The sequence below is a fragment of the Cyphellophora europaea genome (assembly GCF_000365145.1).
Source record: "Cyphellophora europaea CBS 101466 unplaced genomic scaffold supercont1.4, whole genome shotgun sequence".
Classification (NCBI taxonomy): Eukaryota; Fungi; Ascomycota; class Eurotiomycetes; order Chaetothyriales; family Cyphellophoraceae; genus Cyphellophora; species Cyphellophora europaea.
This window is the reverse complement of record NW_008481810.1, coordinates 917,416-944,346: the sequence shown is the minus strand read 5'-3', so window position 1 is coordinate 944,346 and position 26,931 is coordinate 917,416. Positions and strand designations below refer to the sequence as shown.

Genomic DNA, 26,931 nt, shown 5'->3' with positions numbered 1-26,931 from the left:
TATCTCTTGGTGTACAGGGCGTTGGCGGTGAACTAGTCTAGAGAAACCAGATCTTGCAACAACCCCTGCATTTCTTCCCTACCCAAGGGCACACACATCATTTCGGTTCCCGCCGCGTCTCTTTTGCTCGTGATCATCTGGTGGTCGTGGAACTCTTTCAGCAAGAACCTGAAGTTCATTTCACTCGTACAGATGAAAGCGTCACAGGCCTTGTCGTACAGTAGCCTATACTCAACGCCAGTCTCTTCGGCCAGATCCTGCATAGGCTTGCCTCGGGACCCACCAACGTCGTCCTCTTCCTCGGCATCAAAGTCTCCGGCAAGTATAGACAGAATTTCGCTGATGAGAATATGATAGAGCTTCTGAGCATTGGGAGGCAAAGATTGCAGCACGTATTTGATACCTTCCTGGCCACCTGCTCGCCGGCCTTTGCGGCCAAGAAGTTCGTTGACATCGTCAACGACGCTAAGCTCCACCTTGTAGGGCGCAAAAGTCGTGCAGTCGTGAAAAACGAAGTTGTATTTGTCCAGTAACGTTGAATTCCAGAGCAAAGGTAGAGTGGGCGAATCGGCTGTTCCGACCAGGCGGACTAGGCGATGACTTGCCAGCCGTGCCAGAACGGCCTGAGTGCTTGACTTGCGAAGCGAGGGTGAGTCGATAGAATTTACCAGGACGTAAAGTGGTCCCTCAGGGGCGGCTTCTTCGAGGCGCTCGAATAGCGTCTCCAGCATATCCTGCGGTTGGCCTGTGAGCTTCAGATCTTTTTCATTGCCCACTATTGCTGAGCCGATGGTGTTCAGAATGGTCCTGATATTGAGCTTTGGAGCATAGCCGTTGACCACAACAATTCGTGCTCGTGGACTAGAATGGTTATAGAGCCAAGTCGCGAACCTGTTGACCAATACAGCCTTGCTGCCATAGCCATATAAGCAGACACTGTAGCCCTCAGATAGCTCCAGATCCCATTGTGTAAATGCCCGGGCGTGCAATTTCATGAGGAACTCCTTCTCGACTTTATGACTTTCCCCGAGTTGTCTCGTGTTCTCGAAATACTCTTCATGAGTCAGCGGTTTGACCTTTGAAAAGGCATTATTTGATATTCTCAGCGGGCCCATTCGATTTTGGAAGAAGTATCGCTCCTCCGGCGCTATGTCACCTTCCGGAGTGGGAGATCTTTTGTTCTTGGCTCCAGGAGGTCGTCCTCGACCACGTTTGGAGGGTGTTGCAGCGGGTGTGGTATCCCCAGCTTCGACTGATTGTCTTGCTTCTGCCCGCTCGTCATTCAGAATCTCTCTCGCAAGTGCATTATTCCCCTCCCAGTCATCCTCATCCTGGACGTCGGCCAGAGCGCGGGCACTCTTGCGTTTAGCAGACTGGTCGGCACGTCTCGCTTTCGAGGGTGTCTGGATTGTTCCCCCTGACGGAGTGGCGAACAAGGTAGTCCCGTTCGGTCGGGGAGTTGCGCTATCGCCGGTCTTCCTGGCTACTGTTCGCTTTGATGGCGTGGCATTTTCGTCCGTGGACAGATCATTTGAGTCGGGGTCCGAGTCCTCCACGTAGGCTTTCTTCGGTGTAGGCCGCCGCAGTCGCTTTGAAGGCGTTGAAACTGCATCATCTTGCTGGCGTTTCGCCATGTAAAGTAAGTACAGAACCTCCACTGGACTCAATACACCTGCGGTGAAACTTTCCGGCAGACAGGATAACTTCTGTCCTGGCGCGACGCGTATCGGATTGTGGTGACCTCCGCAAATGATGACGTGTAATTGGTCATTATGCTTACAAGGCTACGAGGCTGAAGAATTCGTCCTCCACGAGCTTCACCTTCGTGGGGATGCCAAAGTCACCTGGAGGTCACTAAAAGGGTGCGAGTTGTTGGGCTTCGGGACAGTCAGCGGATCTTGAGCATTGCTCGCAGCGCCTGTGGTACCGTCAAGGCGCTAATTCTAGCTATATCGAGCAGCTTCAAATGTGAGTCACGACGTTGATCCAGTACTTTTATAGCTCGTCTTTCCAGCGCATACGAGTCGAAGGACTCAACGTTCGATACCATGTCCTCACTGGCGAAGTTAACCGTCCGGAATTTTGCCCGAACTTTCACTCGGTCGTACTCTGCACCAACAGAGGGGTCAATTCCTCATGCGAAGCAGAAATATGTGCCCAGCTCAGGTACCTATCCCAAAGGATTCTCTGTCTCCGGTGTGCACGTTGGCGTCAAACCCTCCAACAAGTCTAAACCTGACATTGCGTTTATAACGTCGGACCGACCAGCCAACGGTGCTGCTGTGTTCACCACCAACAAGTTCCAAGCTGCTCCCGTCCAAGTCTCGCGAAAAGTCCTCGAATCTCGCAATGGTGCTGGTATCCGAAGTGTCATCATCAATTCCGGTTGCGCCAATGCAGTCACTGGCAATGGCGGTGTCGAAGACGCCAACAAGATGGCCGAGGCCGCCACAGCGGTACTTGGCGAGACTGACGCTTCGCCCAGTAGCCTTGTCATGTCCACTGGAGTAATAGGCCAACGGCTCCCCATCGACAAGATTCTCGCCGGCATTCCGAAGGCCAATTCTGCGCTTGACTCAAGTCACCAAGCGTGGATGAACACTGCTCGTGCCATCATGACCACGGACACATTCCCAAAGCTCGCCTCTACGACCTTCACTCTTCCCTCCGACGCCAGCACTACCTACTCCCTTGCTGGCATGTCCAAAGGCGCCGGCATGATCCACCCCAACATGGCCACCCTCCTCGGTATTCTCGCGACCGATGCTCCGATCGCAGCCCCGGCCCTACACTCGCTTCTTACCAGCGCCGTCGGCAGATCCTTCAATTCCATCTCCATCGACGGCGACACTTCCACCAACGACACGGTTGCCATCCTGGCCAATGGTGCTGGCGCCCCCTCTTCTGTCAAGCCCATTTCGGACCCCGCCTCTGCCGACTACGCCGCTTTTGCTGCCACACTTACATCATTCGCGCAGCACCTAGCACAGCTCGTTGTTCGTGACGGCGAGGGCGCCACTAAATTCGTGCAGCTCTCCGTGCGCAACGCCTCTTCATACGACGACGCACACAAGATCGCGAGCTCTATTGCACGCTCACCCCTAGTCAAGACAGCATTGTATGGCAAGGATGCGAACTGGGGCCGAATCTTGTGCGCGATTGGTTACACGGCGGGGATCTCAGATGGGGCAGTTGTGCCGGAGAAAACGAATGTGAGCTTCGTGCCCACGGCCAATAGTGCGACCAAGGACCAAGGGGTGCTGAAGCTCTTGGTGGATGGCGAGCCGCAGACGGTGGACGAGGCGCGCGCGGCGAGGCTCCTAGAGGATGAGGATTTGGAAGTTGTCATCGATCTGGGAACAGGCTCGGAAGAGGCAACGGTGTGGACATGTGACTTTAGCCACGAGTATGTCACAATCAATGGGGACTATCGGACGTAGATGAAACACACGCGAGACCAAATGTTCTTATTGACTGCGAGCGATCGGATGTCTCCTCGCATTATAGCTGTTGGGGATGCTACACAGGTCATCACTATATTGTACATGGATTTTTCGTTTTTGTATCAGATGGTCCGCATAGCGCAGCCAAGCACCTCATACCAAGGTGTTCAATAAGAATTAGAACTCTCATCGAGCTCTTTCTTAGGCCACGAGGCCTTTCAAGTTCCCTCCGAAATCGCCTTCTTTAGCGGCGATTTCGAAGTAACCATAAATGATGGTGACAGCGAGCAGGATACCAGTGCCACTTCCAAGAGCACCGAGCATGTCGCTAGCAACGGACAGAGCACCAATGCAAGCACCACCAAATGCGGCAGCAGTGGGAATAACCCGCTTCAGCTCCTTATACATGCTCTGTTCACGGTGACCAGCCATGACGAGACCCTGATCCTTGAGTTGCTTGGCAACGTCACGAGGAGCGGAGCCGGAAACCTCGATCCAGGTTTTGGAAAAGAGGGCGCAGGCAACAACAATGAAAGTGATGTAGATGACGGTGTGGATGGGGTCGAGAAGAGCGTCGGCGAAGTTGAGGGGAGGAGACATGTAGTACGCAATACCGCCGGATGCATAGAGCTGGGAAGAGCCCTCACGAGGCTCCCATGTACCGATGAGCTTAACAAGGAGGTTATCGGAGAAGCGGGTGTAAAGCATCTGGCTGATCATGAAGATGTTGGATGCTAGGGCGGATTGCAGCATGATAGGCATGTTGGAGGTGTAGAAGAGGCGGACGGGATATGAGCCACGCATGCCACGTTGGCGGGATGACTTGACTGGGATCTCGACCCGGAAGCCTTGAAGGTAGATGACCGCAGCAAAGACAGTGAGGGTGGCCAGGAGATTCATAACGTTGGGTAGATGCTGGCGGTAGAAGGCCTCACGCAGGGCACGGGTCTTGTCAGGCCAGGTGACCAGTAGGTGGAAGAGCGCAATGACCGCGCCCTCAAATTCCTTGCCGCGACCAGTATCAATTGTTGTGGGGGAGAAAGCCTTCCAGATGATAGACTCGCAGATGTTGGTGGCAATGAAGAGGGAGATGCCAGACCCGAGGCCATAGCCCTTCTGCAGCAACTCGTCCAGAAGAATGACAACCAGTCCAGCCAAAACCAGCTGGACAATCAAGAGCAAGCAGATGCCAGCACCCAGATCGCTGGGCTGGCCGTAGAGACCGGTAAGGACGAAGACGCAGGCTTGACCGAAGGAGAGGATAATGGCGAAGAGCTTCTGGGCGGTTTGGTAGAGCTCACGATCGGATTTAAGGTCGAGGTTGACATCGATAAGGTGGGTACCGGCAAGAAGCTGCCACGGTTAGTTACGCACATGATGCTTTGGGCGCATAGCATACCTGGAAAACCATGCCAGAGGAAATGATAGGTGTTGTCCCAAGCTCCATCAATGTTCCTCTGTTACTGGCCAACATCATACGTAGCCAGTAGATAGGATCTGAAGTGTCGGAGGACACGATGCCGTAGAGGGGCATCTGGCTCATGACTAGGAAGATGAGGAGAGTGCACTGTTGTCGTGTTAACAACGTTCTGTACGTCGCTCATGGCTATTCTTACTCCTGTCCACATCAACTTCTGGTTGAAGTTGATCTTTGACTCGGGAGCGGCCACCTCAGGGAGGAGGGGCGTGAAGGGTTTGATGAGATCGAGAAACCGTACTGTTGGCGCAATTAGTCGAAAGGCACGCGAACGGGAAGGATATGCGTACAGCCAGACATGATTGCAGGTGCGAACGAGGTCTTCTCTGTATCGAACAGGAAATATCCTCAGTAGCGAAAGGAGGGGATGAGGTACGAGAGAAGTTGTAGGTGAACGGAGGAGGTGAAGTTGACAGTGCCAACTCCTTAACTTAACTGCGCGAATCTTCGCGGACAGCTTGGAAGGACAGCGTGGTAGCCGTGGGTGTCGCCAAGCAAAAGCTGTGGGGAAGCAACGTACGGTGCCTCCGGTCCACCCTAGGGCACGTCCAATGCTTCCGTGAACGATTTACTGGACAGCTTGATACTCTGCGATCATTCGATTATTTCACCTGCCTTCTGGACTCGGTAGGTGTGAGATTTCGTGCCTGCCGTCATCTTGTCGTCTGCTCACCTGAGCGAGATGGAGCCCGGAAGTGATGGATGGTCTTCCTCGTACCAGCTAGATGATGGACCACGTTCGCCAGTCTCTTTTAGTTCTTCGCCCTGAGCCTTGGTCTGGCAAAGGCTGAAGTATGACCTAAGATCAACAGTGGCTAAGACTGCAACAAGGGCTCTTCATTCCGCACAGAGTCGAAGATGTCTCTATACTGATACCCGGATGCTGCAGTGCCAGCTTTGGCATGCAGCTACCTTTACTAGTATTGATGAGTTGGGTCGGCGAAATCACTCATACTCAGAGCTGCCCATAGCTAATGAATTCCAAGCGTGCATGGGGCTGCAGACGGATCGATGGTGACAGCTCTGGCAAGAGGCAGTAGCAGACCGCTGTTACCCGAACTTACTGCCACGCGTGTCTTTGCCGTGATAAACCTCGTGCCTGTTACCCGAGAGACAGTGGTGAAAGTGGTGACAAGTCCGCGCGGTCGCGTGTCGTGGACATGTTCTTCCAGATGATGTTCAACATCAAACTCTGTCTTTCAGCTCTGCGGATCTCTCGACATCGACATCGGTACAATTCAGCACAAAACCTTCTAACAAGAATCAAGTAGAGCCACTTCACGAGGGCTGTTTAACAGCCAGACAAATGTCAAGATACGAGATTGCTCATCGATAAGGATCTACCATGTTTGAAAAGTCAGTTTTTCTGCCGCCCTCCTCTCCTGTTCTCTACTAACGCAAGTCGCCAGATCTTCGCTTGTGGAGGCAAAAACAATCTAGTCACTGCAGGGCCTCTGCTGAACACCCGCATCATTGCTGTGCGCCATGAACTGACGAAAGCATCGGACATCGCCGTCAATACCACGAAGAAATGCGCTAAATCTGCAATGAATTCTATTGGTAAAGCCTTCCACAAGAACAAGAAGGACTCAGTGATATCCAAGGCCAAGCCCAGCCAGAGACTTGTCATTGAGGAAGACCCTGCACCAACTCATCACCCCTTCGAGGTGTCAGCTATTCGTGACCTCATTGGACGGACTTTCGAGACTCCCAAACGCATCACTCGCCCCGTCAGCAACACCGCGGTTAGAGATGCTGGCCTGTTATCAGCAAAGGCATCGAATAGCTCATCTTCAGAGACCGACTACGATGAAGCCAGCTCCGCCTTCTTCAACGAATTGCAAGATGAACCGCAAGCCGAATTTCCAGAGCTTGCCAGCAGTTCTTTGGAATCCTCTCCAGACACAATAATTGGTCGAGAAGGTGCTTCTCTATTGGAGATGGTGCGCGACAGAGACGACCGGCTGCGTATGCTGCGTCACTGCAACAATGGGCAGCAGAGGGAGCTCCAGAGAGCTCGCAAGCTTGTGAAGTTCTACATTGAGAAGGATGAAAACCTTGTCGCGGAAACTCTATCATGGCAGGAGAGCACCGACAAAGCTCTTGGACTGGTGACGAAATCTCCAGAGAAGCTCCGTGTAGAAATTGCCAGGTCTGCGGAACTGCAAAGCGACTTGAACACGGCTCTCAAACAAGGCAAGGCGGCGAAGGACGACGAGGCAATGGCAAGAGAGCTATACGACGCTCTCTTGGCCGAGAAGGTGAAAGACTCTACAGCTCTTGCAGGTGCTCTAGAGATCACTGGGGCCCTCATTCAGGAGAAGGAATCGTTATCTGCAGACCTCAATGCCACTTCAGAACAGCTTGCGACAGTTTCTGATGAGAGAGATTCAGCTGGCTCTTGTGCAGTCCCAGAGAAACCATGGACTAGAGCGGGATCGTTACATCAAGGCTTTCGATCTCGCGCAGCACCACAAAAAAGATTCTGAGATGCTGCGTGAAGATATTCAATTGCTTCGTGAGCAGGTCGAACAACTGCAACAGGCTGACAGCAGCGCCGATCTCGCTCAAGAGCATGCCTCTGCCGTCAAGGACCTCTTCGCCATGTTGAAGCTTGCATCTTCCAATCAGACAATCACCGACGCCGTCGAGGTGCTAATCAACAAAATGACTGAAGCCAAAACCTCAGCTGAGATGTTGGGGTCGTTGATGCGCGAAGTATCCGAGCTAAAGGAGCAGGCGGTATTGAAGCGGCGCCAGCACAATGACAACATTCTAGCGCTACGGACCGAAGTGGACGAGCAGAAGAAGGTGCTGCTGTCTCGTGAGTCTGGGGATCTCAAGCAAGCTCTGGAGCTCAGTAGCGCCCGCGGAGAACTCGATGAGGCCACCAGCAAAGTTTCAGGTCTCGTCGAGGATTGAGACTATTGGAAGGCTCATTGCGAATCGAAAGCCTTCGGAGAACAGGAGCACATTTTCTACGGAACCTGTCGCGACCAGGTGAAATTCTATGAGCACATGGTTCTTGATCAGCAGGCACAACTTGAGGCCACGAAAAGGGATGGCGTTATGATGCGAGATTGGGCAGCTGCAGAGGTTGAGAGCGTCGGAAGCTATGTTGAACAGCGCGACTGGTACAAAGCGCGATCTGATGTCCTCGAAGCGCACTTTGCTCAAGAGCTGAGAGGAACTTGGCTGGAGATGCCTCTCAGACCCGTGTGGAAGAATTTGTCGGAAGAGCAGCAACAGGCCTTCCTGCAGCGAGAAGCTGAAGCAGGGGCAACCGCATACGACCGTGTTCGTGGGGCCTACCTGAGTGCAGGACCTTCTGATTTGGAGGCACTAAGAGAACAAGTCACCGCTGATGCCCAAAACGAGCGTAAGCAGGATGTTGGTCCAGTCCGCTCGGATCTAACCCTCGCCGAATCCGCTCGTGTTCTAGCACCCTTCCCTGATGCTTCAAGTCCGGCATGCCAGAAGCACGAGGCTGAAGCGCAGTTCGCTCGGGCCACGTCGACGTACAACCCCTCTGCGTAGGGCATTGTGCTTCCTCAGGTACCCGCAGCGCTCCAGCGCAAGGATTACCACCATGCGGAGCCCACCGAAAATGGGATAGCTGACCAGCACCGTAATGAGCAGTCGGTGAGCGACTCTGATAGTGGTTGGGAAACTGAACGAAGCAGAGGGCACACATACTCATGGAAGGATCCGGAAGTCTTCTGAAACAACACCAGTGTTGATATCAGGCTAAGGTCGGGCTTGTGGTTCACATATCCAAGGAGAACTTCGTTTAGGCTTGTATGTGATGATAGCCATTAGAAGCACATGGGCACTAGATTTTAACATTGAAGAGCCATCGAGCATCACAGTGGACGTATCATCGATACTTGAAGTTCTGAATGCTATGGTTATGGCGACAGGCTTCTCAGCTTTACCATAAGTGGGTGACAGCTCATTCACTGCCTGATGCACCGCCTAAAGTGGCAGGTGGGTCGCCTACGAATCCATCATGACGAGGGCTTCCCGATTAATCAGCGGCGGGGCTCCGCAGGAACTATTTACCTAAAGTCCGAGGTGAAGTTTTTCGCCGGCGGCGAACTTAGGCGTGGCTCGAGCGTAGCGCGGCGTCATGGTCGTTGTAGCCTTCAAGTAGCTTGGATCATCGTTAATCATTGTCCTCCCGATCAGCACGCATGCTGAAGCTTTCGGACCGTTCATCTTATCAATAGTGGGGGAGATGGGGGCTGTACAGGTACCTTTGACGACACCGAGTCGATTGGGGAAGCTCCCAAGCGTCTTCGACGTACAGACCAGGAATCACCCACCGCTCTGCGGCAATCCGGAGGGATGGGGCCCTATCAGCAACATTCGTTACGATTTCACTCCTTGCTTCCTCGACATTTGGATAGTGTTTGCGGCAGCATGGGGAATCGTGTTTGGAGTCGGCGCTGTGTGGTATCTACTGAAGAAAAGAATACCGCAAGAGGTACCTAAGAACTGGCACTTCTACGTGAAACTGTACGTCTGAAGCCCTTCCAATGCTGGCAACTCTAACATGTTTCGCAGCTCAGTCATTGTCTGCATTGCCGTAACCACCGCCCTTCAAGCCGCGCTACAAATCGAGCAACTCCCGAAAGTATGGATGAACGATATAAGATTCTATGCTCCAATTCTCTTGCTGGGATCATTGGGCGTTATATTCGCAGTGCAATACTCCGAGCATTCGAGAGCAAGGAATCCAAATGGTGTCGTATTGTTCTTCTGGGTGTTCTTCGTCATTGCCCATGGAGTTAAACTCAGGTCACTCATTGCAAGAGATGCCTTCCGAGACCGCCTACCCTTCTTCATCATATTCACCGTCGGCCTTGGTCTAGGTATTGTTGAGTTCATTCTCGAATACTTCGTTCCTAAGAAACAAAGCGTATACGACGCCCTGGGCGCTGAGGATGAGTGTCCGATGGAATATGCCGACATATTCTCCATTCTTACTTTTGGCTGGATGACTCCAATGATGCGCTTTGGGTACAAGAACTTCTTGACGGCAGATGACTTATGGAATCTGCGTCAGAGAGATACCACCAAAGTCACGGGTGATCTGCTACAACGAGCATGGGAGCTCGAGCTCGAGAAGAAGAAGCCCAGTCTCTGGATTGCTCTCGGGCGAGCCTTCGGTGGGCCGTACCTAAGAGGAGCCCTTATCAAGACGGTCAGCGATTCTCTAGCTTTCATCCAGCCACAGTTACTGCGGCTACTTATCAAGTTTGTGGACTCGTATCGACATGGCAACGTACCCCAACCAGCTATCAGAGGCGTTGCAATCGCCCTTGCAATGTTTGCAACCTCTGTCTGCCAGACAGCGGCCCTCCATCAGTACTTCCAGAGAGCTTTTGAGACGGGCATGAGAGTTAAGGCATCCCTCACTTCAATGATTTACTCAAAATCTCTAAAACTGTCGAACGAATCCCGCGCTACAAAGTCAACTGGCGACATCGTCACGTACATGAGTGTCGACCAACAGCGTTTGTCGGATCTGTGTCAGTGGGGTCAGCAGTTGTGGTCGGCCCCTTTCCAGATTGCGCTCTGCATGATCTCCCTCTACAAGCTGGTCGGAGTGGCTTGCTTTGCGGGTGTCGCCGCAATGGTACTCATGGTGCCTATCAATGCCTTCATTGCTCGATTCATGAAGAGGCTGCAGTTGTCACAGATGAAGTACAAGGATAGTCGTGCGCGTCTCATGACAGAAATCTTGAACAACATGAAGAGCATCAAGTTGTACGCCTGGGGCTCGGCCTTCATGGACAAGCTGAGCCATGTACGGAACGACCAGGAGCTCAATAACCTGCGCAAGATTGGTGCTGCCCAGTCTTTTGCCACTTTCACGTGGAGCTCAACGCCCTTCTTCGTCTCCTGCTCCACCTTTGCAGTGTTTGTTCTTGTCAATAAGCAGCCTCTGACTACCGACCTCGTTTTCCCGGCGCTGACACTGTTCAACCTCCTTACTTTTCCCCTCACCATCTTGCCCATGGTCATCACTAGTATCATCGAGGCTACTGTCGCAGTGGGCCGCCTCACGGCTTTCTTTACGGCCGATGAATTACAGGAGAATGCGGTGCGGTTCATCGATCAACCTGCTGAGCAAGCAGGCGAGGAGTCTGTCTCCATTCGTGAGGCCACATTCACGTGGTAGGTCTTTCATCCCAATTTACGCTATTTTAAAGAGCTCCGCTAACAGCTACAGGGATAAGAATCAAGACAAGAACGTTCTGCAGAACATCAATTTCAAAGCGAACAAAAGTGAGCTCACCGCGGTCGTTGGTCGGGTCGGCGACGGCAAGTCGTCTCTCCTTCAATCGATTCTCGGCGACCTCTGGAAGATCAATGGCGAAGTGGTTGTTCGTGGTCGACTTGCATACGTTGCACAGCAGCCGTGGGTCATGAATGCGTCGGTCAAAGAGAACATCGTTTTTGGTCATCGTTGGGATCCTCATTTTTACAATCAAACCGTCAGCGCGTGCGCTTTGACAGATGATTTCAAGCAACTCCCTGATGGTGACCAGACGGAAGTGGGAGAGCGTGGCATAAGTCTGTCGGGCGGTCAAAAGGCGCGCCTGACACTCGCAAGAGCAGTCTACGCGAGAGCGGATATATACCTTCTCGATGACGTGCTGTCGGCGGTTGATCAGCATGTTGGGCGACACATCATCAACAATGTCTTGGGCCCTAACGGTCTCTTGTCCGGTAAAGCCAGGATTCTTGCCACCAACGCCATCACTGTGCTGAAAGAAGCCGATTACATCTACCTGCTCAGAAATCAGTCGATTCTCGAAAAAGGCACATACAAGCAACTCATAGCTATGCGTGGCGAAGTCTCTAATATCATCAAGTCTGCCGTCTCGGATGAGGGCGAACATGGCGGCTCCGAGGCCGAAAAGAGCCCAAGCATTGAAGGCATGGACAGCGATGATTCGACAGCTTTTCAAGACGAATTAGATCCCGAAGAGGCTGAAGAAGCTCGACAAGAAGTCGGCGGTCTGGCTCCTATACGCCCAGGACCGTCTGGTCCCTCGACTGCTGGCCGAAAGTCCAGCTATGCTACTCTCCGACGCGCGTCTACAGTCAGCTTTCATGGGCCGATGGGCGCAGTCACTGACGAGGAGCAAGGTCTGAAAACCAAGCAAAACAAGGAGACGCAGGAGCAGGGCAAGGTCAAATGGTCTGTTTACACAACCTATGCGAAAGAGAGCAATCTCGTCGCCGTCGGGATCTATTTCGTCGCTCTGGTCGCAGCCCAGACTGCCCAGATCGGCGGCAGCTTCTGGCTGAAACGTTGGTCCGAGATCAACGAGAGGACTGGAATCAACCCTGAAGTGGGCAAATACATTGGGGTCTATTTTGCGTTTGGCATTGGAGCAGCAGGACTTGTTGTGATCCAGACCCTGCTGCTCTGGATCTTCTGCTCTATTGAGGCATCTCGCAAACTCCATGATCGCATGGCCTATGCGATCTTCCGATCACCAATGAGCTTCTTTGACACAACACCCATTGGACGTGTCTTGAACCGATTCTCATCCGATATCTATCGCGTGGACGAGGTCATTGCACGCACGTTCAACATGCTCTTCGTCAATACAGGTCGAGCGATATTCACCATCGGTGTTATTGCAGTATCCACACCAGTCATCCTCGTCGTTGTGCTACCGTTGGGCGTTGTCTATGTCGTCTACCAGAAGTATTACCTTCGAACGTCTCGGGAGCTCAAGCGTCTTGATAGCGTCAGTCGAAGTCCGATCTACGCTCACTTTCAGGAATCACTCGGTGGCGTTTCTACCATTCGAGCATATCGTCAGCAGGGGCGCTTCGCTCTGGAGAATGAATGGCGCATGGATGCGAATCTACGAGCATATTTCCCGTCTGTGAGCGCTAATAGATGGCTTGCCGTTCGCTTGGAGTTCATCGGATCAATCATCATCTTCTCATCGGCCGTCTTCGCCATTATCTCGGTCAGCACAGGAAGCGGTCTATCCGCGGGTATGGTTGGTCTTGCGGTAAGTGGAGCGCTAGCAGGTCAAATTAATGATCGAGCTAATCAGAGAACAGATGTCCTATGCACTACAGATTACGCAATCCCTGAATTGGATCGTCCGACAGACCGTAGAAGTCGAGACCAACATTGTGTCAGTAGAACGCGTGCTTGAATATGCGAACCTCCCAAGCGAAGCACCAGACGTCATCTTCAAGAAGCGACCTAACATAGGCTGGCCGGCCAGTGGTCAGATCACACTCAAGAACTATTCGACCAGGTATAGGGAGAATCTCGATCCGGTGCTCCGCGATATCTCGTTGAGCATTAATGCGAAGGAGAAGATTGGGGTTGTTGGCCGCACCGGAGCAGGCAAATCCTCACTCACTCTGGCCCTGTTCAGGATAATCGAGCCAATCTCAGGGAATATTAGGTATGTCTTGCCCGGCCGAAGTATCTGAGCTGCCGCTGACACCGTGCAGTATTGACGGACTCAACACATCAACCATTGGGCTTCTCGATCTTCGACGTAGACTGGCCATCATCCCGCAAGACGCAGCACTATTCGAGGGAACCGTCCGAGACAACTTAGATCCGCGTCACGTTCATGATGACACCGAGTTGTGGAGTGTGCTAGACCATGCGCGCCTCAAGCAGCATGTATCGGAAATGCCAGGCCAGTTAGATGCTGCGATCCATGAAGGAGGTATGTTGACTCGGCCCCGGCATGAGTGCAAAGACGCTAATACTTGCTTATGACAGGCTCCAACCTTAGCCAAGGTCAACGTCAGCTTGTGTCCCTTGCACGAGCTCTTTTGACACCGAGCAACATTCTGGTACTGGATGAAGCGACAGCTGCCGTTGACGTTGAGACAGACGCCCTGCTTCAAGCGACGCTAAGAAGCACCGTGTTCGACAACCGCACCATCATCACAATCGCCCATCGGATCAACACCATCTTGGACTCTGACCGAATCGTGGTTCTCCAGCAAGGCAAAGTCGCCGAATTTGACACTCCACAGGAGCTCATCAATAGACGCGGGTTATTCTATGAGCTCGTTCGTGAAGCTGGGCTACTGGACAATTTTGGAAACGGCACTGTCTAATCCTGTTGCCACTTCTGTGCAATCGAGGATGGCTGTGTCGCTACAGGGAATCCGTATGTGCCCAATATCGGTTTGTGTATCTCCCAACATGAGCATATTACCGAGATTCCGGGACAATCGGCGTTCGTGGCCATGTTAGGTCAATGTCCCGCTTGAGAGCGGCCGTTGAACCTTGATCCTCGGCAGCTGCGATGTGTGTGGATGTGGAGCGCCGAGAATGTTCTCTGTGGGCGACGCCCCCTGCCTCACTCGTGCAAAGGTGCGTTGGCAACGAACATGTCAGGACGCATAGCCAATCAATTTTGGTGGGAGGTTTGACAGAGTGTGTTCCGAATGACTTTCGTGCGACGGTGATCGAATTGGACTGCAGCTTATGACTTCTGCAAAGGTATCTTTGAGTTGAGTGAGATATTGGCCGACCCGGACAGTCGGTACTGTTGTCTACCAGAATATTCAGATGAACAGACGGGGTCACTCGGAGAGCTCGACTCACTCTGGACAGATGGTGGCATATGAGGCTGAAATCGCAGTTATGGGAGGGTGCGATAGATTCCGTGGCACCATGACAGCCCGGTAACTATACCAGGACAAGCAATGTCTCACCAGCTCAACGGACGGTACCTGTACATCTAGGAATGTTGCGATCCATCGCCAGCACGTGGCCCAATTTGACAAATCCCAACCAAGACCGTGCTACCGTCGAACACAATTTCCAGAAGCTCTGCAGGACCAGCGATCAGCTTGATCACGGCGAGCATCACGATGAGAGCTTTGGCTGGTTTCAATCACGCAACAGTGCCTGCGGACTTCGACTTTGTTTGCGGTTTCACACCACGGCCTGACGTTGCATCAGGCTCGGTGTTTCAAGACCACTTCGACGGGCGGTCGAACATGGGTCTTTAGGCAATGCCCCGTGGGTAGGGAGATCTTGCACAAAGGTTACGCAACAGCCAAACTTGATCTTCGACCGTGGAACTCGAACAGTCTGCTAAGCGAAATTGTGGGGTGTGAAGTCACACAGTGCTGCAGCAGAAGGCTAGAGCCCGAGCTGGTGAGCATAGGCAATACTTGAGTGGACAGGCTCGTGGCCACTAGGCAGGCTATGGGGTTGAGAGTCCGAAGCCGCAAACGAGTGGCGCCGGCTACCCTCGCGTGGATCACGGATACTGGACACTAACACATCCGGCCGATCCCGCTTCTCCCCTGGGCGTGGAAGCCTTTTGTTGCCGGAGTGCTTACCTAGTCATAGAGCCAACCAAGGTAGGGAAGCGGAAGAGAGTATCTTCACAACGACCGTGTCGCCCCGTCATGAAAGCGGTCGCAAAGGCCGAGCCTGCATGAGAAGGGAGCCAGTGCGTCTTGCGTAGCTGGCTAGGCTAGATGAAGTCGCAGTAAGAGGTGGACGGTGGTTTTGACGGCTGCAGCCAACAAACCTTGACCCGGCCTTTGCGCTCTTTTGAATGTCTGTAGGCTCAGTTGAGGAAGAGTTACGGTGCGTTGGCGACGTTCGGATCTTGCTGCAAGTGCCACCATCTCCACCTCCAGGTGCTTTTCCGAGTTTCTGTAGCGATCGTATCCGAGTACATCAATCCAGACACTGGCCACCCGCCAGCTGGCAAAAGCCCTGCGGCGAATTTTCAACCAGTCCGGCATGCAGCACGCAGCTTGCTGGCTTCGGGGCGGGCCTCCTTGAACGGCACGCCAAGGGCGACACGGCACGGCATGCTTGTGGATGAAGCTTTGACTTGCTTCAGCATTTGCGCCTGGGGCAAAGGACAGTACAGCCCAGCAGTTCGACTCCTTGCCAGGTTACACAAAGCCAACGGACTATGCTGCGCTTAATCGTAGCCTCGGAACACCGCCTCTGCTTCCCCGACCAGCTTCGGCGGCGCTGATTGGCGCTACACGGAAGCTGGTCTTGTTTGCGTGACTCTCGACTGCCCCGCTGTTCGACCCGGTCCAACTGCTGTCCTCCTTCGCTGCAGTCTCCCTTTATCGTTACAAGTCCGTCCTCTCCGACCTCTCTACCGTGGAGCAACTAGCCATCACGCAGGCGGCGATACTGCCTCCCCTTTCTAGAATGTGGCGCCTCAGCTTGCTGACTTACGCAGCTGAGTCTCTCTTTTGACCTCGTGTCATTCGGAGACGTGAACCCTGCCTTACACGCCCTCACCGTTCGCACCACCCACCCACATAACCTCTTCCGCTCTCCGCTGATGACTAGTACCTCCGGCTGCCGTGCGACCAGGCTTGCCTGGCTCTGCCTAGCCTATATGCCGCTTCGGCTGGTTTGAAATTCCATTATACACCACCGTCTCAGCGGCAGCTGGAACCGCAAAATTTCCTCCACTCTTTCGATATTCAAGACTACCACTCCCACGGCATTCCGCCCTCATCCCGCCCTGGTTCTGCATCAAGGCTGGAAAGCAGCAATCAGCGGCTTCTCAGGCGGCTCTAGCATACGGCTGCTTGCCCACGCCAACTGGCCACGACTCGCTTGCTCTTTCACCCACAGAACCTCTCTGCACTCTCGTCAACATTGTTTGCTTCGCCGACCGGTACGCAACGAGCCTTTGACTGAGTGAATTCTGCAGCGACACCCGTCCTCGCCCTTCTCCCCTAGTCGACCCTGATCCTCATCCATCACACTCTGTCTACAGCTTGTCTTCCTCATGAGTGCAGGCTAGAACTACATCAAATCCAGTTATACACTGGTCGGCTTTGTCTTTGTGTTTTTTGTGTTTTAGTTTGGTGGTTTTTGCTCTTTGCTCTCATCGACCCTGCACGCCCGGAATCGGCTGTGTCAGGCAACTACACAATATCAAACGCGCATTCCGATTTCTCCATTCTACACGTCTCGGGACTTTGCCCAAGGTACGTTGAAACAAAATTGAACTCAAAAATTTTTTCGGGAGGCTTCGAGCAGGAAAAGTCTCTGCATGTCGACCAGAAAGTCGGATGTTAGAGGGGCATGGGGAAAGAAGCCAAGGTTTGGGGTAGCTCAGCCCTTAGCGCTTGCGGCCCCCAGGCCCGGGCGCTCATCCCGCCGGGCGCTCTCGCCCGGATGCTTAGCTTACCCCTTAGGTGGTTTGCCTTTCTTTGAGGTCCCTATTTTTCTTGCTCCAGATACGCCTAATGAACGCTAACGGATATCATTTCCAGCCTCTCAGTGTGCTCCTTCTCTAGGACTCCCACCATTATCCTCGATGATACGACGCTAGTCTGCCAATTCCAAGAGAGCGACGCTCAGTCTGACAACTTTGGGCGGATCGGCATGCTGCCATCCAACAACTTCAAACATGAACAGCGAGATGTAACGGAGTTGGGCAAGCCACCTTCGGCCAAGCCGGGTCCCCGGCGTCGAGTACTTGTGAGCCAGAGACTATTGTTGATGAACAGCTGATGCTCATAAAGTATAGGATCCAACGCATAGTATCGAGGATTTCGAGCTATGGGTAGCCATCGTCTGGAAGGATGGACGACTGGTGACACGCTCATCGTCGGAGATGAAGCAATATCGAGACATGGTCTTGGAGCCAGAAGCAGTGGACAAGTTCCAGCACGTTTTAACCGATTACATTGGTGGGGCAGCCCTGCCGCTCCGTCAAGCAAGAGCTGACATACTGCAAGAACCGGCGAAGCGACGGAAGAATGGCAAATCGAGATTGAGGCTTCCTACCAGTCCTCCGGTGGGACAGATGACATCTCACGCTCGCAAGTCCACCAAACGAAGCCACCCAACCATTTTCGAATCCTTCGATCAGCGGTCCTTCTTCTTGCCAGCTCCCAAAGTCGAAACTCGATCGCCCGGTCGTGGGGAGCGCAAGATCCCACTGTTGGTCAATGACTGGACGGCTCAAGCGAAATGGTTCAGCGAGGCTTTCAAGGCTGTGCAGCAAGTCGGTTGTCGAACAATAGCCAAAGTCTGGATCAAGAAGATTCACCCGAAGAAAGTGAGTGGTCATACCGTCTTGAAAGTTGTTGCTAAACACAGTAGCAATCGACTCATCCATACAATGGCGGTTTGCCTCGAGACTTGCCCAACGACGCCAATCGCACCCGGCCCCCTTACTGGCCTCCCGGGTGCGTCAGATAACGTTGCAGCAGGACCGTAGCTGACTTGTTCCCAGGGTCATTCACAAGGAGCCAGACCATATCGATCGCAACTGTAAGCGGATCCGGAGCAATGTTATGGTAATTCACTGACTTGACCCAGCCCGAACATCCTTACTTGTACATCTCATTATGCACACGCCGCAGCAACAACTCAGGGCCACAACTGATGACGGTCCCCTCATCTTCGCTTCTGACTTACTCCAGGCCCTCGAAGAGAAGAAAGGCGACTTCAAAGAGGATCGGTGGGCCATCATTCAAGAGATCATTGGAGTTCGAGAACAGCTCGAGAGGTTCAATGATGGTTCTGAGTACCACGGTCAGTCCTCAGAGGCACCAAAATTGCTGTTCTAACGCCTTCTAGATCCCAGCACAGTCATTCACGTCTCCGACTTCAGCGAGCCAGCACGGGCCAAGAGTGAAGGCGACCCAGACGGGGACGGGGACGAAGAGGACAAGCAAGAAGTTTTCGATGAAGACAAGCCAGTCACTTCTGCTTCCAGTGATACTGCAGGCCCTCACTCACCCGAGATCCGAACGCACGACACTGCTCCACGAAGAATTCGTGCTGATCAGGATGCGAAGGTCCACCATCCGAGTCACATCCCTGGAACCGGTCGATACACGGAATTGGTAGACGACGGCCCTCTTGTTCCGTCACAGCAGGAATTTGAGGCTTCTCAAGTATCCAGCAGCGATTTCCTCACCATGACGACCGGTCAAAACCAGCCTTCAATGTCCGCTCACAGTGTCCCATTCCCCTCGAAGTCTGTCGTCCGTATAGACCCTCGCAGAGCTAGAGCTCATGTGAGGCCGGATATGGCCTTCCTTTCGACGATGGGTCAACGGCAGCAGCCAGACATGCATGCGTTCGACTGGATGTCGGCCAACTCGCCTACGGCCATGCTTCCTGTCGAGTACTCGTTCAACGGCATGCAGTGTCAGACAGGGGTACCAGATCAGAGCTTTCGGATGGCCGGGGCCGCAATGGGGCTCAGCGACAGGGATATGGTTGGCGCTGGCCTGCCTATGGCCGATGCGACGGCGTTCCAGAACTTTACGGACCACTCGAGACCTCTACCAAGTCGAACCATGTCAGCTTCTCACGCCTCAATGATGGATCCCTCCATGCAGGATGCTCATGGCTTTTTCTATCACGGCTGAGAGATATGAAGATCTCGCTTCCACACCGTTCTCTTTCTGTCTCTTCGAAGACTGATATCACCCAATCCATGACGCCCTAATCCAGGCACGGCACATCAAGTCACGGCGTGGATTGGGAAACAGAGTACATAGTGTACTATTTCGGGTTTGTGTTGTTTGTTTATCGCGAATGCGAGAAGCACATCCATTGTTTGTTTGTCAGCGATGCTTGAGATCCTTTCTGATATCAGCAAAAGGGGAAAAGTATGGCGCGCAAAAAGGGGGATTTGCTTTTTGTTGCAACTCGAGTCACCCACGATACCAGATGTGGCCAGCACTTGTCGCTAAGACGATACGAATTTTCTTCGGGAAGATTTCGGCTTCTCATTGTTTTGCTTGTGCCCAAGTCCGGGCTTTCGCGTACCAGCAGAGGAATAGCAATGGCGGATGGACAGCCTGCAGTACCATACGAGGCTCAGTGAACAAGGGTGGGGCGGGCAGAGAGTCAGGAGAAGGAAGATCCAGCCACCTGAGCAGATCCTAACCCTTGGGCCACGGTGCCGCAGCTGATGGATCCGAAGCCCAATACGCCAAGCGCCAGGAGAAGCGAAGAGAGAGTCGCTACTTGCATGTGAGATCGAAGATACTGGAGGATCTCAGATGCCAAAGCAGGCAGTAAATCAGGACAACGCGGCTTGCCTGCCCGCCCTTGTACCGCCACCAGATAGTATACAAGATGATCAATCGGTATCAGTGATGCCTCTACAGACCTGCTTTATCACCTGTTCTTAGCTTTCTGAACAGTGCAGTCAATGTGAAAGGTGTGAGAAGAGTCCTTTGTTGACGAGTGGTTCTGAATGCGGGTCAGTACTGAGGCTTGGCGTGAGCTGCGGTCTTTGCAGGCGGCTTTGGGCATTCAAGGCCCAGTGCGTTCACCATGTGAACTTCGACTTGCTATTGCTTCGCCTTAATCTTGACAACTACTTACTCATTACACACTTTCACAACACTCTAAAAGATCCTTCACGCCACAATTTGCACCACAAATTTCGATGCGCGTCTTCTTCTTCCTTCACCGATGCAGGTAAAGAAACATTCCGGCAATGTCTGCCCCCAATCCCCGCGGTCGCGGTGGAAGCAGCATGAGAGGCCTTCGAGGTGCAGCCAGCTCATCTCAAAATCGCGGTAGCTCTAGAGGAAGGGGCGCGTCCGCCGCGCGCGGGTTGCTTCGCGGTGGAAGAGGAGCAGCGCCGACACCATCGAATGCCCAGGGACTGCTTCAGCAGATGCGCAATGGGACTATCCCTCGAGGCACAAGCACGGGCGCTGCTCCCGGAGCGCGAGGTACGCGAGCCGCGGAATGCAGATCCAACACTTCTATGCAGAAGCAACTGACAACGTTCGAAGGTCGAGGAACCACACGAGCGACCACCACTTCAACCCCTCGAGGCGGAAGCAGAGGTCACAGCTCCAGGTCATTCAGCAATCTGCACAACAATGATTCGCCCTCAAACTCGCGACCCTCCTCACCCTTCGTGTCCACCGATACCTCTTCCACCGGCGATGTCCAGCATCGATACAATGTGGTACGTCCGCCCTCTCCTGCCATATGGCTGACCACGACTGCATCTATAGGCTTCTGACCTACGAATTCTACTTTAGCTCAAAAACCTTAGAGAGGAAGAACGGAGAGAAGCCATCCGGGCTGGCTTCCTGGCCGATCCGGACAAGAAGACGACGCTCGATAAAGCGATCACCCCAGTCGGCACGTGTACCGAGATGTGCCCGCCCTACGAGCGAGTCGAGCGCATTGTGCAGATGATGGTAGATCGATGTGAAAGAGTAAGAAAACCTCTGCCTGAGAGATGCGGCTGTACTGAGACGGAATTAGGTTCCCGATCCCAATGGCGGCCGACCAGCGGCTTCGGAAGAGATCATGGTCAAGCGCTTTCGACGATCCGCGGCCGGAGACGATGAACAAGTCCCCTCGGATATTCGCACACCCAAAACATTACGCATGACGTTGGATTATCTGGTGGATAAGCTCATTGGTGGCCCTGAGAGACTTGCTGTCGTCCACAAGTTTGTTTGGGATCGGACAAGAGCAATACGCAATGACTTCTCTATCCAGCAAGTCTCAAAAGATGGGGATGTTCAAATCGCGGTTGAATGCTTCGAGAGGATTGCGCGCTTCCATATTATGGCTCTGCACCAGCTGTCAAACCCGGAGAACCTGCTCGAGGGTGAAAACTTCGACGTGTATCAGGAGCGCGAGCAGTTGAACAACACCCTGCTCTCCCTACTATACTACTACGATGACCACCGCGATCAGATCAACTTCCCCAACGAAGCCGAGTTCCGCGCCTATCACATCATTCTTGCATTCCAATCGCAGCATCCCGACATCGAGGATCGTGTCCAGTCGTGGCCCTTACATTTACTGGCCGATGGCAGAGTTCAGAGCGCTTTAAGGCTCTATCAGGCTGCCGGTAACACCTTATTCGACCAAGGACCGCTCAAGCCAATAACACCGTTCACGCCCGCTCAGAATGATTCTGGTCACTTCTGGACCATCATGGCCTCAGGCGCGGTGCCATATCTGCTCGCTTGCGTTACGGAATTGTATTTCAATCAGGCACGGTTTGGTGCCCTGGAAGCCTTGTGGCGATCATCCAAGTCTGCGCCAAGTGCTCAGCAAGCCAAGTTTCGAGACTGGACTCTACAGGTGATCACAGAGTACCTAGGCTTCGACACCGAGGAGCAGACCGTGGATTTCTGCGCGTCCTTTGGCCTGAACTTTTCGACAGATCCGCAAGGAGTTACATATTTGGATGTTGCCGGACACAAAGAGACCTCCCTCGACCGTATGCTGATCCTCTCCAACTCAGTGATTGAAGGCAATCGCTAACTTGATGCGTAGAATCATCCATCCCCAAAGGAATTGTTTTCTCGCATACGTACGTCGAAGACAAGCGATGCTCCCGCACCTTGATGGCTGTCATCAACAATGTAAGGCCAGCGGACGCTCTTCGTCAAGGAATGGTTGAAGAATCCGATGGAGTGTCTCAACAGCAAGAAGTTGAAGATGATGGACAAAGCCTGTTCATTCCCGAGACCGGTGCTGGGAAGCAGTCGCTAGGACCGAATACGTTCAACCCAGAGGCGGCGGCTTTCGAACCCTCGAAGCCCTTCGACCCAGGTGCTGCCACAGCTACTTCCACGATTTTCGGTCAGAGCTCCAACGTGCCAGCCAGCTCACCGTTTGGGACCAAGTCAGCGGCGCCGACGTCAAGTTCGTCCAGCTTCACCAAGAAGTTTGGAGAGAATCTTCAACAGTCTTGGTCAAGCATGACCTCGGCGCCTTCTCAATCGACGGCAGGATCTAGTCAGAAGTTTGGAGATGCAGATCAGCCATGGGGTCAATTTGCAACCAATGAAGCCAAGCCGCCTCTGCCCAACTTCATGACTATGTTTGGAACGTCTAGGCCGAGCACTGAGGAGAACAACATCTTTGGACCCAACCCAACGGCGCAAGTGAAGTCGGCTCCAACGCCTAGCCAAGGCCAAAATCTTGGCGAGAACGTGCCAACGACGACTTTGACTTCGGTCGCTTTCGACTCTCAGAAGTTCGGGAATTCCGCCCTGAAATCGTGGCAGCCTGTATCGACGAGTGGACCCCGGTTCTCACAACCTGCAGTTACTGCAGCGCAGCAAGCGACAGCACCGCTCAGCGGTTTCAATTTTGCCAAGCCAGCTGCATCGCCAGACACTGTACCCTCATCTACGCCTCAAATACCTAACGCACCAGCAGCCTCAATTGCAGACCAGCAAGGACCTCTGTCTTTCTCTTTCACCCCTCAGCCAAACAGTAGGTTTACCTATCTGCCCTGCAATATGCAACTGACTCAAGCCCTACAGAAGCAACACTCTCTGCTCAACAACCGTTGGATTCCTCACAACCTTCCCAACCACCGTTTGCCTTTCCGAAAAGCGTCGATTTCCAATTTACCAAAGCGCTTCCGGAGAGCAAGTCAGCTTCTCCGTCCTCCTCACACGCTCAATCGAGTGCACAAAAGCCAAGTTTTAGTTTCTTCTCACAACCCACGACCAAAACTGCGCCGCCTGCGCCGCCTGCGCAGCTGAACCAGCTTCCGGAACCAGTCCTTCACCAACCTCAGCCTTTTCCAACACCTTCATCCGCTGATGTATCAAAGCCAGCTGCTCCTCTTTTCAATTTGACGCCTAAGGCAGCGGAACCTGCTCAAGCAACCTCTCCACCAGCTCAAAAGCCTCTCAGCAATATTAAGCCTGTATCAGTCTCGTCGGTATCCGAAAGCACGCCCAGCTCACCAAAAGCTACTTCTGAGCCCTCTGCCGGTATTTCCCCAGATTCAGACCACAATCAGCGCTCTTCAGGCCAGAGCAAGAGTACTACTCCTCCACATTCGCCGGTGCAGCCGCAGCACGCACGTCAGTCACCGCAGATTGGATCGCAATTAATCGAACACGTCGCGCGACTCTCACTAGCCCAACCCAACGGACTCATTCAAGAGTATCTCGAGTTCGCTTTGCCGCCCTTACTCGAGCGACTTGTGAAAGAACATCGCGCCGAAGTCCGTCAATTAACTCTTAGTAAGTCTCCCACCGAAGTCTTTGACCTTACCTAATTCATGCAGGCCGGCTCAAAACCAGCTACTTATTCCGCAAGTACGGTGCCTTCTGGAGGTCCATCACTTGGCGAAACAACCTTAACAAGCGGGCGAGCAAGCGACGACAGATGTTCTCCCAGTCTTTGAGAATGGAAGCTGAAAAGAAGAAGCGACACGACGCAGAGCTGCAAGAGATACTCGCCGCCATGGAAGAAACCGAGCGAATCAAAGCCGAGGCTCGAGAGCGACAGAAGGCCGAGATCAAGCAATTCATCGACAAGAAGCCAGAGCGTAGCCAAATCGCGGGCAGTAAGAGGAAGGGTCTCGGCGAATCTCTTGCGGATTCATCACCAAACCTATCAGCGAATAAGAATAGCTCATCTCACCACAAGAGATCGCGCACCATTGGGAGCATGTTGCCCCCGCCACCACCGGCACCACAACTGGCGACTTCTGCTCCCTCACCAAGTCACTTCCATCAATCGATTTTCTCCAGCAGCAAACATCTCAATCGATCGAGCAGCACTAGCAACCTACGCAAGTCTGAAATTCGAAAAACACAGGACGAGACAAAAACCGACTATTTCAAACTCGTTGCCCAAGGCATCGATCCCGACACACCTTTGGTGCCTCGGACTGCACGACAAGTCGAGGCAAAGCAGCGTAGAGACAGGGAAGAGCGAGAGGCTGCAATCGCTCGAGCGTATAATCGCCGGAGAGTTGGACCTATTGCGGCATCTACATCAAACTCTCGAGTTTCTTCCCCTGCTACCGGCTCACCAGCTGCGCCTCCGCCTGCGCCTTCCCCCGCGCCCTCAAACACGAGCTCAGTGTACGACCTCGAGACGGATGGACTGTTGAAGCAGCTCCGAGAGGCCCGTGAGGCAATGGCTGATGACACCAAGTGGTTCAAAGAGCAGGCCGAGCGAATGGGCAAAGAGGTGGATGAAGAAAAGGTCCAGTCAAGCGCGAATAGTGGTCGCAGCTTATTGGTACCACAGAACGGCAATGCCTCTGCTTCGCCAGCGCCTGGTATGTCCATGTCAAGGGTCGAGCAGTACATTCAGCGCAATGGTCCACGTCTGCTGTCTTACAAACCCATTAGTGGATCTGACTACATTCCTGTGCCCATGTCGAAGCGAAGCGCACAGCGTTACAGCATAGAGGAAGAGGTCGAGGAAATCGGGACGAATGGCACAGCGAAGAAGCGCCGGAAGAGAGGTTCTGTGGATCGATCATATCGCCCTGGTCCGGAGGAGATGGACGAGGAAGAAGACGATATGAACATGTCTCCTCAAAAGCGATCAAAGAAGCACATCGTTTCTATGGCTCGTACGAAAGCATCGCAGCAGCCCGTCCAGCATCTGCAGTCCTCGAACAAGTTTTCCCAGCTTCAAGAATTCGTATATGGCAACGAGGACGAAGGTGAAGAGCAGCGGGACCGGGATCTTTCTGCTGACGAGGAGGATGAGACGGAGGGCTACGGGCACTACTTCCAACAAAATGGAACAGCCACAGATCAGTTCGATGATGATCTCGTTGGAGGCGAGGAGGAAGATTACAGCGACCAGTATGGCGACGAGTACGATGAGGACGACGAAGAGCTCGAGGATGAGGAAGATGGATATGACTATGTTGGACAGCACCAACCTTCAAAAGTCTACTACGAAGATGCGCCCACGCCCAACACCCAGGCCACCAGCCGAGCAACGAGCTCTGGACCAGGCGCCACGGTCGAGGATGCAATTCCTCTGAGCGACAGCGATTGATTGTACAAGATCAGGGGTTTCGGAGCTCTGGATAGACAGGGGTCCATGGAGAATGGCAGTGGCTGTACAGATAACGGTTTCGAAATAGGGAGGGTCATGTTTGTTTCGAGCATTTGCATGCGATGGGAATGGCAAGCGACCAATAATGACACGAGCTTTTCTTTACTTCCTACGAATACTTTCTTCGGGTTCTTGTCGAGCCGTGCAGCCTACCTGACTGATCCTCGTAGCCCCGTCCGGATGGTTGGTGGCGCGAATCTTGAGATGTTCTTCAAACCAGAGAACACGCAAGCTGCGGTTCCCGCGGTTTGCAGCGAAAGAACGCACAACGAAAGCGGGCACGATTGGCAAGCACAGCTTGCCGATATGCCTGGACTGAGCAGGCACACTTTCCCATCAACCACGCGCACTGCAGCGCTGAGATGAATGTATGCGAGATTATATACCATATCTGATCGTCTGGGGCGAAGCCTTGCGGAGGCCAAGTCACTTCTACTGCACAACGGGAGCCATAAGCGGTACTCCGAATAACCTCCGACTCTCCGAGCGACGACGATCCTAACCGACGATCAAACCTCCACCACGTAGGGAAAGAACAGCCTGGAGCCTCATTATACTCTGTATTGCCCTCGTGTTTCGCGCAAGCATCTCTTGGCCGCTCACAAGATATCACAAGCACGTCTCAGCGCTGCTTCGCTACCATTTGACGCGTGGCCGTGCGAAGATGGCGAGGAAACCCTTCTAGAGCACAAACCTCCGACACTTAAAGCCCAATGGTCCGCTCCGCCATGGCGAGTCTGAGGCTTCTCCTCCACAAGCGAGACCACAGAGCGAAAGGCGGAGAGGCTCGGCTAGGGGGTAGTGCTCATGCCAATATTTGCCAATGCTGTCTGACACACGCTTGAAGCGTCTTGACGCCAGCCAGTTGCCACCAACATGCGGCTTGGGGCATGACTGGGCGTCGGGCTTGAATTGCTTGACTGAAGATCCGCCCCTTGACAGGATTAAACCCAGGACGCCAGGGTAAGCTCTTTGCTGAAGCCGTTGGGAAAACATGGCTAGGTCGAGGATGGACCAACCCTGAGCGGGTCCTCTGGGGGGATAGCGCCCTCGACTTTTCTGCATGTGGATTCTTGAATCCGCGGCTTGACAACACTGTTCACCTCGAGAGATGAGCGATGCTGTCAGGCCGCAACACGATCCACAAATGG

At 53.3% G+C, this 26,931-nt stretch overlaps 7 protein-coding genes across 7 annotated transcripts; 5 read left to right on the top strand and 2 right to left on the bottom strand.

Moving 5' to 3' along the window:
* Nucleotides 1-32: 32 nt before the first annotated feature.
* On the bottom strand, nucleotides 33-1,634 carry HMPREF1541_04586 (uncharacterized protein; the record flags this gene model as incomplete). Its single annotated transcript, XM_008718931.1, has 1 exon — nucleotides 33-1,634. The coding sequence occupies one exon, from the start codon at nucleotides 1,632-1,634 to the stop codon at nucleotides 33-35; it is 1,602 nt and encodes a 533-aa protein (XP_008717153.1).
* A 414-nt stretch (nucleotides 1,635-2,048) lies between these two features.
* On the top strand, nucleotides 2,049-3,440 carry HMPREF1541_04585 (glutamate N-acetyltransferase/amino-acid acetyltransferase; the record flags this gene model as incomplete). The annotated part of the gene is made up of 1 exon (XM_008718930.1): nucleotides 2,049-3,440. One exon carries the CDS (start codon nucleotides 2,049-2,051, stop codon nucleotides 3,438-3,440), a length of 1,392 nt encoding a protein of 463 aa, XP_008717152.1.
* Nucleotides 3,441-3,644: 204 nt separating this feature from the next.
* Nucleotides 3,645-5,220, bottom strand: HMPREF1541_04584 (protein transporter SEC61 subunit alpha; the record flags this gene model as incomplete). Its single annotated transcript, XM_008718929.1, has 4 exons — nucleotides 3,645-4,796; nucleotides 4,843-5,010; nucleotides 5,060-5,160; nucleotides 5,211-5,220. 4 exons carry the CDS (start codon nucleotides 5,218-5,220, stop codon nucleotides 3,645-3,647), a joined length of 1,431 nt encoding a protein of 476 aa, XP_008717151.1.
* A 1,247-nt stretch (nucleotides 5,221-6,467) lies between these two features.
* On the top strand, nucleotides 6,468-7,842 carry HMPREF1541_04583 (uncharacterized protein; the record flags this gene model as incomplete). Its single annotated transcript, XM_008718928.1, has 2 exons — nucleotides 6,468-7,249; nucleotides 7,284-7,842. 2 exons carry the CDS (start codon nucleotides 6,468-6,470, stop codon nucleotides 7,840-7,842), a joined length of 1,341 nt encoding a protein of 446 aa, XP_008717150.1.
* A 1,315-nt stretch (nucleotides 7,843-9,157) lies between these two features.
* HMPREF1541_04582 (uncharacterized protein) lies at nucleotides 9,158-14,046 on the top strand (the record flags this gene model as incomplete). Its single annotated transcript, XM_008718927.1, has 6 exons — nucleotides 9,158-9,438; nucleotides 9,487-11,103; nucleotides 11,159-12,965; nucleotides 13,018-13,373; nucleotides 13,423-13,646; nucleotides 13,703-14,046. 6 exons carry the CDS (start codon nucleotides 9,158-9,160, stop codon nucleotides 14,044-14,046), a joined length of 4,629 nt encoding a protein of 1,542 aa, XP_008717149.1.
* Nucleotides 14,047-17,552: 3,506 nt separating this feature from the next.
* HMPREF1541_04581 (uncharacterized protein) lies at nucleotides 17,553-19,323 on the top strand (the record flags this gene model as incomplete). The annotated part of the gene is made up of 5 exons (XM_008718926.1): nucleotides 17,553-17,999; nucleotides 18,044-18,129; nucleotides 18,177-18,214; nucleotides 18,263-18,478; nucleotides 18,524-19,323. The coding sequence occupies 5 exons, from the start codon at nucleotides 17,553-17,555 to the stop codon at nucleotides 19,321-19,323; spliced, it is 1,587 nt and encodes a 528-aa protein (XP_008717148.1).
* Nucleotides 19,324-20,405: 1,082 nt separating this feature from the next.
* Nucleotides 20,406-25,720, top strand: HMPREF1541_04580 (uncharacterized protein; the record flags this gene model as incomplete). Its single annotated transcript, XM_008718925.1, has 7 exons — nucleotides 20,406-20,646; nucleotides 20,710-20,888; nucleotides 20,965-21,144; nucleotides 21,194-22,166; nucleotides 22,223-23,170; nucleotides 23,317-23,934; nucleotides 23,979-25,720. 7 exons carry the CDS (start codon nucleotides 20,406-20,408, stop codon nucleotides 25,718-25,720), a joined length of 4,881 nt encoding a protein of 1,626 aa, XP_008717147.1.
* Between the last annotated feature and the right edge of the window lie 1,211 nt (nucleotides 25,721-26,931).